Source organism: Vespa mandarinia, chromosome 6, assembly GCF_050613455.1.
Source record: "Vespa mandarinia isolate Hongniang chromosome 6, ASM5061345v1, whole genome shotgun sequence".
In the NCBI taxonomy this organism is placed as follows: Eukaryota; Metazoa; Arthropoda; class Insecta; order Hymenoptera; family Vespidae; genus Vespa; species Vespa mandarinia.
Window position 1 is genome coordinate 1,803,572 of NC_140815.1, and position 16,777 is coordinate 1,820,348.

At 36.4% G+C, this 16,777-nt stretch overlaps 1 protein-coding gene and 1 long non-coding RNA gene across 12 annotated transcripts in view; both read left to right on the forward strand.

Annotated features, from left to right (window-relative positions):
• The window catches only part of dati (zinc finger protein datilografo), a 91,871-nt gene extending 77,479 nt beyond the window's left edge, over positions 1-14,392 (forward strand). For all 11 annotated transcript variants that reach the window (XM_035864661.2, XM_085657867.1, XM_085657872.1 and 8 more), the window contains 2 exons: positions 149-302; positions 464-14,392. In XM_035864661.2, the coding sequence (XP_035720554.1) occupies positions 149-302; positions 464-585 (276 nt within the window). In that variant the 3' untranslated portion in view covers positions 586-14,392. The remainder of the gene's footprint in view (positions 1-148; positions 303-463) is intronic.
• LOC146872927 (uncharacterized) lies at positions 658-16,573 on the forward strand. Its single transcript, XR_014982304.1, has 2 exons — positions 658-832; positions 16,347-16,573. It is a non-coding gene; the product is annotated as an uncharacterized LOC146872927 (long non-coding RNA).
• Positions 16,574-16,777: the final 204 nt, after the last annotated feature.

Consider the following 16,777-nt stretch of genomic DNA (forward strand, 5'->3'; position numbering starts at 1 on the left):
ATTGATAAAATGAGAACATTCGATCATAATTTAATCTACGTGTGAATTACGCACGAAGATATATATTAACGATAGATAGACACGTATTGTGGTCGCGTTAAAACACCTTTAATCGCACGATATTAACTCTATCATCGATTTGAATCAGGTGTCCCAGGCAGCGGCCGCAGCGGCAAGTTCAGCGGTTGGGGGAGATGTGAGACATCATCTAACGCAACACAATGGCGGCGGAACTTCCGGTATACCAGGACATCACGCGAATCAACAAATGTCACAACAAGACAGCTTGTCGCCCGAGTTCGGTAAGTTTCCAGAATTAAGAATAATCAAGAAAGAAGGAAACTAATCGAATTTGATTTTTTTCAAATTATTTAAAAAAATGATCATCTTTATTGATTCCGTCTTATAATCTAACAATATCTGTTAAAAATATAATTAACGTCTTGGCATATGTCTGTAATAGGGGAAGCTCTACGCCTACAGGAGCAACGATTAGAGCAAGCCCTAAGGCTTCACGGTGACCCACGCGCCCTGAGTTTTACCATCCAGCAGGTAGTCAATCAACAAAATAATCAGCAACCATGAAAGTTCAGTTACTACTGAGACGAGTGGACCCCTTGGACGCAAGAGCAGACGGCTCTGCAGCAAGTCGAGCGTATGAACCAACAGCAGCAGCAGCAACAACAACAGCAACATCAACAACAAGCGCCGGAACGCTTGACACCTTTAAATAATCATCAGCAGCAGAGCTCGTCCGGCATCGGCCATCACCAGCATCAGCAACATCATCAAGAGGATCGAGGTGTCAAGAGGAAAGTAGAAGACATGCTCGGTAATGCTGAAAACGCGTAAAAAGCGGTGCGTTCAAGTGCGGTCATCAACGAATTCGCTCAACGTCTCAGCAGTATGAAAATGAAAAATAAACGAAAGAAAAAGCGCGTGGAAGTTTGAAATAAAAGACTTCGTAGGCGGACCGGACGATTGTTTTTCAAGAAAAACACGGCCCGAACTCCGTTAGTTTTCGCGAATCTCGCGAGATCAACGAGCCGAACTTGTTTAGCCGTATTGAAACTCGATACTCCGTTCGATTCAAATGATCTATCGGAGACGATATTAGAGATGTAGGTACGGCTAATCCGTTGCACGGTGTCGATTCGACGTAACAGTGGCGACGCTTGCCTCCGACTTTTACGATGTTCCTCGCGTCGTACACGCTGTTCCTATTTCGGTCCTAAACAAAAAAAAAAAAAGAAAAAAAACAAATGTACTGATCTCGATCGAGAACGTCGTGTACGCGACACCAGAAAAGAAGAGAGACAGAGAGAGAGAGAGAGAGAGAGAGAGAAGAGAGAGAGAGAGAGAGAGAAAGAGAGATGGAAATAGAAAGATAGAAAGAAGAAAAACAGAGAGTGCTATGTTATTGGTGTTTTCGCGTGTAAAAAAATGGACGTTCTCGGGTCGTCTTCCGCCGACCCTTTTCTCAAATCGCGAATGATACCGATTGTACTGCAATATAGAAGATTCTGCAACTATAGAAGATAATACTAACTCTATCCTCTTCTACTTTAAGATCCTCTGGGATCACAGGTACGCGTCGCCACCGTTACGACCTTGTGTCGTCACCCGAAACGTGCCATAATGAATGAATGGAAGACCGTAGTCGTTCGACTCGTCCTCGTTGTGTGTACTAACACGACCACTCCTCGTCAGTCGGTCGCGTTCCGTATTGCCTTGAGGACGTGTGACGCGGTACTTATATGACTTTTTTTAGTACAAGAGCCATAACGACGGTCAACGAGAATTCACATGATCAAGTGATCCTCAAGTCCGATTCGCGGTTCAACAACCGAGCTATATGTATATTTATATATTTATATATACATATATATATATATATACATGTATATATAATGTCCGCACGAACATTGGTCATTATATATGTATATGTATATATACATATATATATATATATATTTATATTTATATACATATGTATGTACATGTATCTATGTATGTATGTATACATACAAGCCAGTCTCAAGGTTCCCTTAATCTTAATCTCCTGTAACGTTTAAGAAGACGAATAACACGCGATACACACAGAAACACAGATGAAAAATAGAAAGAAAATGGATAGAGTCGGAGTGAAACCGCCGTACACGTATACGTGCGTCGACAAAACGATGAGAAGATCGGTCGCAGCACTCTTTCGAGCGAGAGATAAACCCTTCTCCTCGTAATCGTAATTCACGCTTACGGCTACGTGAAAGCACACATATTATATACACGCATACACACAATTAAACTCCGTGAAGAGAAGAAAGAAAATAGGAGGGCCGAACGTGTTTCTCAACGAGCGTGTCGCGTTCCCGAAAAACAATGCAAACGAGTGTGAAAGAACGTTAGTGATAAACACACACGCAGAGATTCACACACACACACACACACATACAGGCACACACACACGTATATATATATATATATATATACACACGCTAATATAGCGTGGACAAATGGGGAACGCATCACACGCATATAACCACACACGCACATATAGACATTTGGTAGGACACACTCTGTACACATTAAGCACATACTGAAAATACAGTTACTGGTAAGATACACATAAATAAACACACACACATACATATATATATATATACACACATATACACACATACGTACTGTGTAAACTCTTGAAGAAAAAAAATGCGCGCAACTTGTGCTCGTGATAGCACGAAAACTATTAGCTCGTAAGCGGACAAACAAAATATAATTATTACAAACAGTTATATTATATATATTATATATACATACAGAGTATGAAGAGTATGATGGAAGAAGCGAAGAGAAACAAAAAAGAAAAAAAAAGAAAAGAATAGTGCACGGGTGCGAAAAGAGAGAAAGAGAGGGAGAGAGAGAGAGCGAGAAAGAGAGAGTGTGTGAAAGAGAGAGAGAGAAAGAGAGAGAGAGAAAGAGTAGAAAGTCACCCGAGTAAAGCACGCAAAACACACATTTTAAAATGAACAAAAAAAAAAATTTGAGCGTGAATGCGAACGAACGTTTTTCGTGTGCGAGCACGCTCGAGATGATGATGAAGAGATAAATAAAAAAAAAACTAAATGCTAAATATTATATATATATTATATATATAAATATTATAAATAATGAATATAGGGTCTATGAGACTAGGATAGTTAGGCGAAAGAGAAATTTCGTGCGAATGAGGCGAGCGCATCTGTGCGATTTTATGCGATTCCAAGTATCTTCGCCGAGAAAATGTATAAATACGAAGAATGATTGGGAAAAAGAGAGAAAGAGAGAGAATGAATGAGAGTTAGCGAGAATGAGTATGAATCTACGAGTGAAAGAGAAACAGAGACAGAAGCAATAACGAAAGAAAGAACGAGTGAAAGAGATCGATGAATGAGGCGACGAAATTGGAAACGACGCGTAAACGCACGGATGCGCACGTAGTGCGAATGTTAGAATCGAGCAAATGAGAATGCTTCGTGAGCATCAAGGAAGAGAACGAATGCGTGAAGATTAAAAAAAAAAAAGCGGAGCGTTTGAGATTTTAGAATGACGTGCTTCAGGTAATCTGAGGTCCTGTGATCGTTATAAGCGAAATATTTTTTTATTTCCGGGTAATATATCTGAACGCGTAAAGCACTTGCGTCGTTTCGAACTTTTACTTGCAATATACCGTTACGTTCTCGCAATACTTAGGAAGAAAGGAGATTGAACAAAAGAAAAAACGAAAAAGAATAAAATAAAGACGAATAAGAAGAGAAATGGATGAGAGAAAAAAATAATACGAAGATGAGGATGACGAAAGGATGATGAAAGTGTATCGTAAAAAGTCCGTACGTTTTGACCATGGAGCGAACTATAGGAAAAAATAACTCGAGCCAACCTCCTTTGACCTTTTCAAAAGGCGACCATTCATACTTTAGAATCCTATTTAACCTTTCATGTTACTTCACCTAAACCTTCACCATCACGGGATGAACAAATCTTTCGATCTAGTTTCCAATCTCATGTCATTTAAAAAAGAAAAATAACAAAATAAAAAATAATATATCGTGGATCGTCCGTACTTTCGATGGGATTTCTTTCGGCAATTTCGATTATAAGACGAATATTGACGGTTTATGCGCTAAATCGACGAGATAACGAAACTGAATTTTACAATGATAATCATTCGCGGACGTAACAATGTTCGAAAGCGGGAGATAATAATAATAATGATAATGATAATAAGACCTACAAAAAGTGAAAATAAAAGATAAACGGAGCCCTCTTTCGGACAAAAAAAAAACGAGAAAAAAAACAGACGACAAAAAGAAAAAAAAGAAAAAGAAAAATCAATGCCGACGGTAACGGTAATTATTCGGAATAATAATAAATAAGTATATAGAGGGTTGATTAAAAATTAAAACGGATCGGAAGTACAAAAGAGGCGCGATAAGATTCGACTCATTGTCAGAAGACGTTCAACTTCGTTTCTTTGACTGACAATCGCGGAACTAGTAGAGTGCGGAAACGAATGGTAGCGTGCCGAATATAATAATCTCTTTCCTCTCCCCTTGACATACGTCGAACCGCGTTGTTGTTGTTATTGTTATTGTTGTTGTTGGCCCCCATTCGGAGACTCTCGACGAGACTTTTCGTTCTTTACCGGCTCGTAACTTACTACCTGATAGTATCTCCCGCTTTTGTTGTTTCTTCCACGATTTGATTTGGTAAAAAAAATATATATAGATATATATTTACTCACGAGTTTTCTTGACGGAGAAAGAAATTTTTTTTTCGAAGAACTATTTCGGTGCAACAAAATTTCTCAAAGAAATTCGTTAATGCCCTATAATTTAATACCGTGGACACGAGAATGAAAAAAGGAAAAAAGAGAAGAAAAGAAATGAAAATTATAAAAAGTCAGAGGAGACAGGAAAAAAAACCCATCTAAAGAAGGGAATCGATCGATTTTAATTTTTATGTTAAATCTAGAATGAAATAACGTCGGGTTTTGGTGTCTCTCTCATTTTCCCTTTTCAAGGAACTTGTTCCCGTCAAGTCCCTTTGTTCGCCAATTACGAAAGTATAGCCTAACGTCGTCATCTTCGTTGAACGTAAAAGACACGCGCCAAGAAAAGCCGCCGGGTAAACAGGCTTTTTTCACCATCCGGGACGAGAAAAGAAAAGATCGCTAAAGGATTCATCGTCAAAGCTACATTTTACAATCGAACCCGCCTCGCGCGCGAGACTCCGGAGATATCGAAACTTTCGACGATCTCGCGCCGCGGTCAAGAAACAATTTTGCGTCTCGTTAAAAATATAAAATAAAGGAAAACAATTTTTTCGATCAAACGTGCCCCTAAATTAACTCGATAGACCAAAGCGCGGCGTATAACGAGAATAAAAAGAAAAAAAGAAAAAAAAGAAAATAAAAAGAAATCCAAAAAATGAGCACACACGAGAATGGAGAAACAAAAATTAAAAGCACGAAAAAAAAAGATTAACAGGATAAAAAGAAAAAGTAAATTTCGTTTCCCGAGTCTCGCGCTGAGCGATCGCGGGTCGATCATTGGTCGTTCTTATTATAAAGAATTTTTACGTTACAGGGCGTTTTTTCCTCGGATTAAGTAGTATGTAAATACACCTTGATATCACAAGCATAAACTGAGAATTTACTGGTAAACTTAAAGGAAGTACATAATGCGAAATAGGGTTAGTTTCTATGTAAATACCTAAAGCTGGACGAGTGCATACACCTCGTTCATGCAACCAACGATAATCGTTTTTATCGAACCAGAGCTTCTGTTCGTCGTCGGTGTACGCCTGGACGTCGATGAGCGTTCCTATTCGGATTATCCTCTTACGCTCGTCTTGGAACAAATGGCGGTAATCTTAAAAGGAACGCTCTGCGAGCCGAGCGTCGCTGATCGGGAAATTCTTTTTTTTTCTCGACACCGATACTCTCACGCGCGACACGCGCCTATGCATATACTTACACTTATACTAACACTTACACACTTATGCATACACACAGATACACACATATATACACATACACAGACACACAAAGATAGCCTTGCGATGGATTGTACAGCTATGCTAAAACAACATTACCAACTCGAACAACAACTTTCGGCATTATCATATTACTCTTGCACAACTCGGCACCGATGAGAATTCTATATATATATATATATATATATATATATATATATATATATATATATATATACATATATATTTTTTTTTTCTCTGACTTCGGGCTAGGGACCAACATTCGGTTTTACTCACCATCGATAAAGATAATCGGACCGACCGTTTAGATAGAGTGACAAAAGAAACAACGTAACGCTGTTTTATATTTGGGACGAAGCAAAGATCACGAATTATTTTTTAACATCGTTTGTCATGCACGTATTGAAATATAAACGAAAATTCGTTAATTATAGGGAAAGAAAGAAAAAGAGAGAGAGAGAGAGAGAGAGAGAGAGAGAGAGAGGGAGAGAGAAAGAAAGAGCGAGAGCGTTGGGTTGATCGGCATGAAAGATTTGTGGATGTCATTTTAACTGCAATGTCATTTAAGTTGTGTTCTTTGAACATGACTTGAAGGTTGCGAAATTTTTGAAAGGTTGAAGCGAATGTGCATGAACGAGAGTGCGAACGAACTTAGCTTCGAGGGCACAAAGTTGAGATTTAGATAAACCAAACGGAAAAGAGAAAAAAAGAAAAAAGAAATACCACATAGAAAGAACACGATCCGATCAGAAATTTTTGAATGACTTCGCTTTCATACAAAAGATATATATGTGTAACGATAATCAACCAAAAAAAGAAAGAAAGAAAGAAAGATAAAAAAAAGAAAAAACGAACATCATCGACCGACAAATCCCAACAATTACAAAAATCATTTCAAAAAGATTAGAGTAAAAACAATAAAGAACTTGATTTTTACGGTCCCTAAGAAAAATCCACGAAGGAAAAAAGAGAAAGAAAATAAAATAGGTGCACAAAACAATACGATAAGAGTGCAGGAAAACAAAAGCAAAACAAAAACAAAAAAAAAAAGAAAAAAGAAAAAGAGAAAAAAGTGAAAAGAGAAAAGAAAAAAATGAGAAGCTTTCGAAATGATACAAAAAAGAAAAAAGGTTAGAAAACAAAGAAAAAACGATAAAATCAAAAAAGCAGTACCATTTATCACCACCATCACCATCACAAAAGATATAGAACAACAGCAACAATACAAAAAACACTATACCACTCTAACCACCCACGTCAAAATCCTTCATGGACGCGAGCACACGCACCGTGGACCCATGAAACGATTGACAGGCGAGATTTTTCAACAAAAAAGATAATAATAAATAATTTAAAAAAAAAAAAAAAAAGAAAAACGGTGCATCCTGCCGTGCGCCGAGGGTTGCTTTTTCATGTTGAATGCAAAAGTAACGAGAAAGAAAAAAAATATATAAGTTAGAGAACAAGCGCACACACACACATTCGAACGGGGCAGCCAATTGAAATTTTCCCCGCTACCCACCTAACCTTTTCGAACCGTTAATCTGACAGCCACTATCCCCGTCCAACCTCTAAAAACCATCACCCCCACCCCACCCGAAAAATAATAATAGAGAGTGAGAAAGAAAAAAAAGAAGCATAATAAATATCAATCACACACATCTCCGCGCGAGAAGGAGGAATTCCCGAGGCGCCGGCCCGTGCCCCGCGAACGTTGTATCATAATTTAAAATTAAATGAAAATAATAAGAAGTAACGCAAAAAAAATAATAAAAAATAAATAAATAAATAAACGCTAATAATAATAACGCGAAAGAAAAGCTAAAAAAAAAATAAATAAATAAATAAACACAATGAAAAGCACACAACATTACAATAGCTCTAGTAGTGTATGTTCTGTAATCGAAGCAGGAATAAGCGCAGATAAATGATAAAAATAAGCGCGCACGTCAGAGCGTCCACCTTTTTCAAAAAGAGGTGGGAGAATGATGTGCCGCTAAAAAAAAGCACAAAAAAATAATTTACAAATATATTGATTTACATATGCCCGTAACTAATAAGCGGGTCGGTGGCGCAGCGCTCGCGAGCAGCATTCGCTCCATTTGTAATGTGCTCTCTCTAGCTCCTCCATCCTCTTCCATATAAACGGGCAACGATCTTCTTTCTCGTTTAATTGTTCACAGGGGATTACCGTTATACTTATCAAACTCGGGCCAGTAGGTAAATACGAATCTTCGAAAAGTGAGGGAAACGGAGAATGGGAGAGCATACGAACCCGAAAGGTTAAAACGGTCCTTGTGCGAACCAACTAGACTTAATTCTAGTCTAGCTCAACGAGAAGAAGACAAACCCGATTATCACGCTAAGAAATGAAGAAAGAAAAAAAGAAAGAGAGAGAGAGAGGAAGAGGGAGAGAGAGATATATATAAAGAGAGAGAGAGAGAAAAACAAACAGACAGACAAATATGTAAATTATCTGAGGCGAGTCTACGCGGCGAGACCCTGCAAAACCGACCCTAACCATAATCTTAATCTCTTTCATGTAAATTTGCTAAATGTTTAAATAATCTAAAACTTGCCATAGCCCGGATGCGCTGGTGCATACTCCCAGCGCATACACACTACAAATACGACTCGACTTAACGAATAAATGCAAAAATCCGCGGTAACGTCTCCAGTGCAAACGACGTTTCAGGGTTGAGCGACGCCCACGTCAATCAATGGGAACGCCCGCGGTAGAATTGGTATTCTCGACAAGGAACAATTCACAACAAGCACAGATTACAACTACAGCAACAGAGGAACACGAGCAATTACCCGAATACATCGGACACAAATACACGCACAGCAATTGGTAAGGAGAGCCCTGTACACATAAACACATTCTTATTACACGCTCGACGAACTCTTACACTATATCTACACTTCGTACACATAATAAATACACATGCTACGGATATGTAAAGCCAATTGATTTTGTAAATTGTCCAAAAAAGGAAATTTTTCGTGTGAGTTTTAAACGGCAAAAGAAGAAAAAGAAAAAAAAAAGCAAAAAAAGAAAAGTAATAGAAAAATAATAATTTCAAGAAAGCTTAACGTGGCAAAGCAACAATTAAAACATATTCGGCCCAACATTATATCTATATTTATACGATATTTTCATGCGACAATTCGGAATATCGCACCGATCCGTCTGGAATGGATTCGTTGGAGGATATTTGAATCGGACCATCCTTCCAGGTGGAAAGGATCCATACCACCGATGAAAAAAGCTTCACGGTGGCTCGAGCAAAAGAAAAATAAAAAAAATAAAAAACAAATCAAGAAAAAAAAACACATAAAGCTAATGTTTTGAATAATAGAAAAAAAAATTAAATGAATCAGTAAGAAAACATTCGCGGCCTTTGGCATACGTTTGGATGCAGAACCGATGATGAATGAGCTTGCACGGAATCCCGTGCGATCTCCATGGTCCCCCGGACTTGACGATAGAAAACCCGGCAATGATACGAACGAACTCTTCTTCTTGAAGAGTTTCGATCCTGATGATGGACAGACAATGAGGTGCCGCAAAATAGTCCAATGGACAAAAATATGAATGGATAAAAGGAAAGGAAGAAAGAAAAGAATGAGAATGATATAATCGTCATGAGAGAGACTTACGGCATCTCGGTATAATCTAGTGAACTGTCTGTTCCATAATATATATATATACATACATATATGTATACATATATATATATATATATCACAAAAAGAATAAAAAATAAAATAAAATAAACGAAGAAAAGATAAAGATGAAGAAGATAAAAGAAGAAGAATAAGAAGTCGAAGGAGAAGAAAGGCGCTATTAAATAAGACGACCTAGGAAGTGGCAGCGGCGTTGTAGGAGCCGTTGTTCGAGTACGGCTTTACAAGCAAAAACCGTTGGTTTGTTTTCGATCGGGTTTTAATTTTTTAATGAAATAATCTCACGACGAATATCGCGTACGATCGAGATCGCTGATTTCAAATCGAAAAAAAGGGCGAATGACGTATGTGTATATTCGTGGCAGTGTGTATCGTAAGTGCGCAGCATATGATAAAACCGACAGTCTAGCAGTGCGAGCGCCTCGGCGGCATTCGCGTTTTCACGCGGTGACCTTGACCGAGCCTCCGTGATTAAAAACCGGAATAAGTTGTTTCAATGTCCACTATATAAATGAAGAGCCATAGTCGTTATAAGGCGGTGACTCCAACCTCTATATCGTCGACGACCGAACAAATCCGTCCTTAATTTCGATTTTATCTAATTTTAATTCGAATCTAAACTGATGATCTAATAAATTCGAATGCAATTTGATGAAGCTTAATACATCGTGTAATAAAATTTAAAATAAATTTTTGAAAAAATTCTCGATCAGTGAGCGATAACATATCAAAATTTAGGTATACTAAATATATACCAAAAGAAAATAATATATTTGGCGCGGAAAGAAAAATAGCAGGAGAAGGAGGAGGAAAAAGAAAAAGAAGAAAAAAAATTTCGCCCACTATCCAGGACGGATAAAAATCGTATCATATCGCTTGGGAAAAAATATTAGCAAAAATAACATCCAAAGGAGTGGCAACTGCCTTTTTCATTCGGACGACCAACAACAACTGCGATTCTCGACGATGACGAGCGTTCGGAGTCATCGCGTGGGTCCGTCACTGAAGGCCTCGTGATTCTGACGAACGCGGTGCCTTCGTGACGGGCGATACTCTTTTTCAAAATATTCTCCAAGTTTTCGTTAACGAGAATGTGTTTTTTCTCCCTTGTATCCCTTAGTGAACCCTCTCCATTCGTATCCGAGGTGAAAGACCGAGTCCGATCGCAAAACAATACAATTTAGAGACAATTAATCAATCAGACGATAGACGTATCAAACAAATGAGTATAAAAAGAAAGCATACACACAGAAAAAACAAACGGATGAAACATAAATAAGGCCTAAAATGAAATCGATGATGACACATAACCGTCCGTTGAGTGGGTGCCTTCGTCAGGGTTTTCCGTTACATTAAACGAACGTTTTCAAGTATAACTCACAATTAGTAGTGTTATGGTAGAACAGTAATTACAGTGTACCGCAGTAAACAATTAACTAAGTAAGTATACAGGAAGCACGTGGTCTTTTTCAGTGTCTACAGTATCGTCGTACACCACCGTGCAGTGGAACGACCGGAAACACCGGATTCATTTCGCGTGCAGTTCCCTTCCCGCCAATTTCACCTCTTACCCTCCATCGTCATTACTAATCCAAAAAAAATTCACTAAGCAGGTCGATTCAATTCAGTAAATTCACAAAATGACGGATGGATCGAAAATTTGGATCGAAAGGAAAATACTTCGAAATACCCTCCCATCTACCCGTCCTACCGAATCCGTCGTTTCGACGCCATCCACCGTCCGCGAGATCAGAGATACAATCAGCATTTAACAGATAAATATGATAATAAGTGTACTAAGTGTCCGTAGTTTAGCCAACGTGTACATTGTATACTCCAATAGAGGAAAGGAAGGGAAAGAAGTTGGATGGATATAGAACAAGAAAAGGAACAATTTTATAAATAAAATAGATAGTTTAGAGAGGAGAAAGAGCGAGAGATAGAGAAAGAGGGAGATAGGGAGAGAGGAAGAGAGAGATAAGAAGAGAGAGAGAGAGAAAGAGTGAGTTTAAAAACGATTGCACGGTGGAGCCATATTTAACCAATCAATATGATTAATTAATAACAGTACCGTAACCATTTGTCAAGTCGACTTAATTAACAGTTAAGCAGAATGCATACGTATACACTTGCATACATACATACATGCAAACATACATACACAAACATACATACACTGGAACACGTGTAATTACGTAAAAAACGTATCTACATATCCAACGTGTAACACACAACAGGAACACGAGCACGCGATGATACAAAGGGGAAAATAATAACACAAGAAACATAGAAACATCCGTACTCAAGAGTATGTAAGCGTCAAGCGATCGCACAGTATCGCTCATTACTTATTAAATAAATCGCGTAGGCACTCACTACGGATAGGAAAATAGAGGACTTTGGGACTCGGACCCGGATAAGAGGGTGCCTGAACGTGCGAGCCACTTCACTCTCGCGTATGTAGCCTACGTGTTTCCCTCTCGTCGAGAGCACGAACGATCGAAAAAAAAGTGTGTGACGCGCGTTCAGGTTCTATCCTGTCGTTATTTCAATTGATCTTTCCAGTGCAGCCTTGAGTTATTTCACTTATGGCGTTGCTTTCAACACAAAATAAAACCCCCTACCACCCACCCCCACTGGCCACCTAAAAATCATCCGCTCATATTCCTCGAAAGGATGACATACCCTCGACACACCAATCCTCCTCAGTTTCACATGTACGCGTTGTTTCAAGTTCGTTCGCGATGTCTCGATTACGTGATCGCCCTTTTGGGCACGTCTCCTCGTCCAATAACAGAAAAATTTTTGATCAAATTCTTTCTTTTTGTATTTTTCTTTTTATTATTATTATTATTATTATCAACTATTTCAAATTTCGAAAATATTTGACATATCAAGTATGATCTCTTTCGGGTTAATTAATTTGGATTAAAATACATTTACTTTTTGTTTTATCAAACTCAAAGATCTGAAAAATTCACGGAAAGCATTGACAGTAATTGTGATAGAAGAAAAAAAAACAAAAAAAAAAAAAGAAAAATAGAAAATTGTATAGAATACTTTGTATAAAATGGATGAGAGGAGCCATGCCTGAGCCACGACGATCGAAAAGGTGCGAACGTTGAGTTAAACATTTTGAAGACTTTTATGTACAGTTAGTTACCGTTTAATACAGCGCATATTATCGTTTATTTCGTTGGCGCTCCCTTGTTCTGCCTTTCACGATTCGCGACGATTCTCAGATTGGATCGTTCGAAATTTCGATTGATTTGGCAAGACAAACGGACCCATGGCATCTTTAATGGTATCGATTGAGTTTGGTCGAAGTCCCCTTTTGGGCAAACACACCGACGCACTTCCGGTCCCGCTGGCTCGCCGTAAATCATTCAAGAAAGAGAAAGAAAGAGAAAGAGAGAGAAAGCGAGAAAAAAAGAGAGTCAGAAAGCCTCCCGTTCGAAATTCGATTCTAGTCAAAAAAGGTACAAAGCCGCAGCAAGTAGAGCTCGTTGCGGAGAAAATCGGTACTTATTTTAGCATATGCTATGAAACTAAACAAAACGAAAGGGAAAAAAAGGAAGGAGAAAAAATCGGTTAGAGTAAAGAACGGGAGGAGCTCTTAGTGATCGCAAGAAAGGAAACAAGAGCAGGAGTTAAAGGGTAAGAAGAGATGGCGGAAAAAACAGAAGGAATGAAAAATCGGCCAATTTCCAAAATACGCGGCCTAGCGGGACCGTACCCGAAAGAATATATCCGCGCGTTGTTGACAAAACATAGCCTCTTTTCGTTGTACATCACACGTCGGCCATGACACGGTCGATCTCCATTGTATGAGGAAGAAAAAAAAAGAAAAAAAAAAAAAAAAGAAGGAAAGTAAGAAAGTAAGAAAGAAAGAAAGGAAGAAAGAAAGAAAAGAGAAAAAAAACGTACGACACTCTTTCCGAAAGAAAATACAAAAAAGAATAAAAATTTGCAAAAAAATGGATGTACGGTGCGAATGAATCTTTCGAGAAGCTTCGATCGTTGTTCCGTCGCGTTTTTCAGTTTTTCTTTTTCTACCGAACCGCAACCGTTAATAACCCCCGACCTACCCCCATTCGCTTAAGGCAAGGTCCACGAAACAGAGGCCTCTTTTTTCTGAATCATGATTCAGAAAGATATCAGGCCTCGGTCTTGCGAACCAAGCCATTCGATACCGCGGTTAATCCTTACAATTATTACTATTACTACTATTATCATTATCATTAATATCATTACGATTTATTAGTTGTATTAATAATTATTATAAACTTTACTGGGGGCAATTGGAAGCGTATTTTATAGAGAGTATATATATATAAATCTATATGTATATATATATATATATATATATATATATATATATATATGTATATATCTATAAAAAAAAAAAGAAAGAAAGAAAGAATGAAGATAGAGAAAAAAAAAAGAGTGCAAGGGCTAGGTGAAAAATTTTCCCGATTCGTCGAAGCCATAATATATGAATTATTTTTTATGTTATAGCCTTATATGCGTAACGCTTAATACCGATGAGATGCGATGGCAAAGGAAGCAAAAAGGCCACGTTGTTTTATTTTTGTATTTTTTTTTGTATCTTTTTCTTTTTTTTCTTTTTTTTTCTTTTTTTTTCTTTTTCTTTTTTTTTTTTTTTTTTTTTTTTAATGAAAAAACGCTTCTTTCTTTTTGTCACCTCTTCTTCTTTTTTCTTTTTTTTACATTTGTTCTTTCCATTTTCTTTTCCTTTATTTTTATTTTTTTTTGTATCTTTTCTTTTATATCTAATACTTTACCTACAGACATACCTACACGTACACTTTATATACGTACACACATGGTAATGCTTGTTAAATATTATTATACATTTATTATATTTAGGCGAATATTTATGTAAAGCCCGCGTTTGGTCTCACGTAGGTGAAGAACGCGAAGAAAAGAAGAAGACGCGTTCCTCGTCTTAGATTTTTCGTTGCGAATATTATCGCGACGTCACTATTTTGTCTCGTCGCTTATTTGATTTTTCTTTTTTCCTTTATTTTATTTTTTCTTTTTTTTTTTTTTGTTGTCCGCGACAAAAAAAGAAAACGACATTAAAAAAGGCAAACGATTGTGAAGATGAGCTCATTCGTAATTACGCTAGTTCGTGATTAGTCTTATTTCGTTTAAATTCCTATGATCCTTCGAATTCACATTCTCATTGTCTGAAGCTTCGTTGAAACGTTTAAAAGGACAATAATCATCGTAGTTTCTTCTTTTAAAAAAAAAAAAAACAAAAAAAGAACAAAAAAAAACAAAAAAAAACAAAAGAAAGAAGATAATAATAATAGATAAATGAGTAAAAAGTAAAAGAATAGAACATTTATATTTTTTCTCGAAGTAAATAAGTACCTTTTCGAAGAAGGAAAGAAATTTTATTGTTCAATCGAAAAATGGCGGATACGAAGAGAAACCTCTTTCACTAGCGTATTCCTTCTTTTCCTTTCGTCGTTTACCTACTCTCTTAAGTCTCTTTCCTTATCTTTTAGTCGATGACGAGAGAGACAAATCGAAAATGTCTGATACGTTCCTCCTTACCCTCGTTTACGTATACCAATTTTAATTTTATTCGTTGAGAGTCGAAGAGTACCGTGCCTAATCTTTTTATTTTCTTTTTAGATTTTCCTTTCCTCGTCAATCGTCACTTGCTTACTGAATGATAAGTCTTTGTTTTACGTTTGAAAGAAAAAAGAAAAAGAAAAGAAAAGAAAAGAACAAATTCGATAAAAATTTCAATGAAATAATATCCTTTTTACATCCCCCTTTTTACACCTCCCTCCTCCTTCTCTTTCACATACTCTTCGATTACTTTTCGAACGTCTTCGTTCACCTGCCACCGCGTTAAACTTCACTTGATAGTTTAAATTTAGGTCCCAAACGTTAAGTTCCTATTATGTTCTATCGATTATGTCTGAATGAAAGTAATTAATTAAAATAATAGATGTCGTTGAAAAAGAAAAGAATAAAATCAAATATGGACCGTCGAAAAGTCGAACGAGGAGCGCGGTATTACGTGAACGATCTCGTCAAGTTATGTTTGCTAGTCAGAATTGGTTTAAAAAAAACGATGAAGCAAGCTAGAGATATTTTTTAATAATAAATTAATTAATTGATTAATTAATTAGCACTACTGCCCTGTTATTCTTAACTCCAATCGATTTATTGTTTATTAAATGATTAATTAAATTAGAAACGCGGTTTGATTTCTATCGTCTGAACTCTCCCGCATAGTTATAAGTAAATCGATTTAACTTACACGTATACAAAACTACGGTTCTTTAGTTACTATTCTTTAGTAGAATGAGAGAAAGAGAAAGATGCTGAAGCATAAATTTAATCGATTCATCGAATAAGAAAGTTTAATTAAAGTTTCTTATCTCTCGGAACGTATATATGTTATAAAATAATTCGTTAGATAAAAAAAATTTCTTCTTTTTATTTTGTGTTTTATTTCATCTGTGTATGTTATACATACATACATACATATATATATATATATATGTATATGTATATGTATATGTATATGTATATTCTATAACAAATTTCTAATGCCTTAACGAACACATGTTGCACAGGTGGCGTAACTATCGCGTCTATAACAACTCGTAGTGTCGACACTACCATCACTACTACTTAGTACTATTACACTTACTGCTACAGCTTTTGTTAAGTAACGCTAACGTTATAATTATTATTATTATTGCCACTGTCATCGTCATTATCATCATTACCATCATTAGACAAACTATTATTATTATTATTATTATTATTATTATTATTATTATTATTATTATTATTATTATTATTATTATTATTATTATTATTATTAATATTATTATTAATATTATTATTATTATTATTATGATTATTATTATTATTATTATTATTATTATATTATTATTACTATTATTACTATTATTATTATTATTACTATTATTATTATGATTATTATTATTATTATCATTATTATTATTATTATTATTATTATTACTATTATTACTATTAT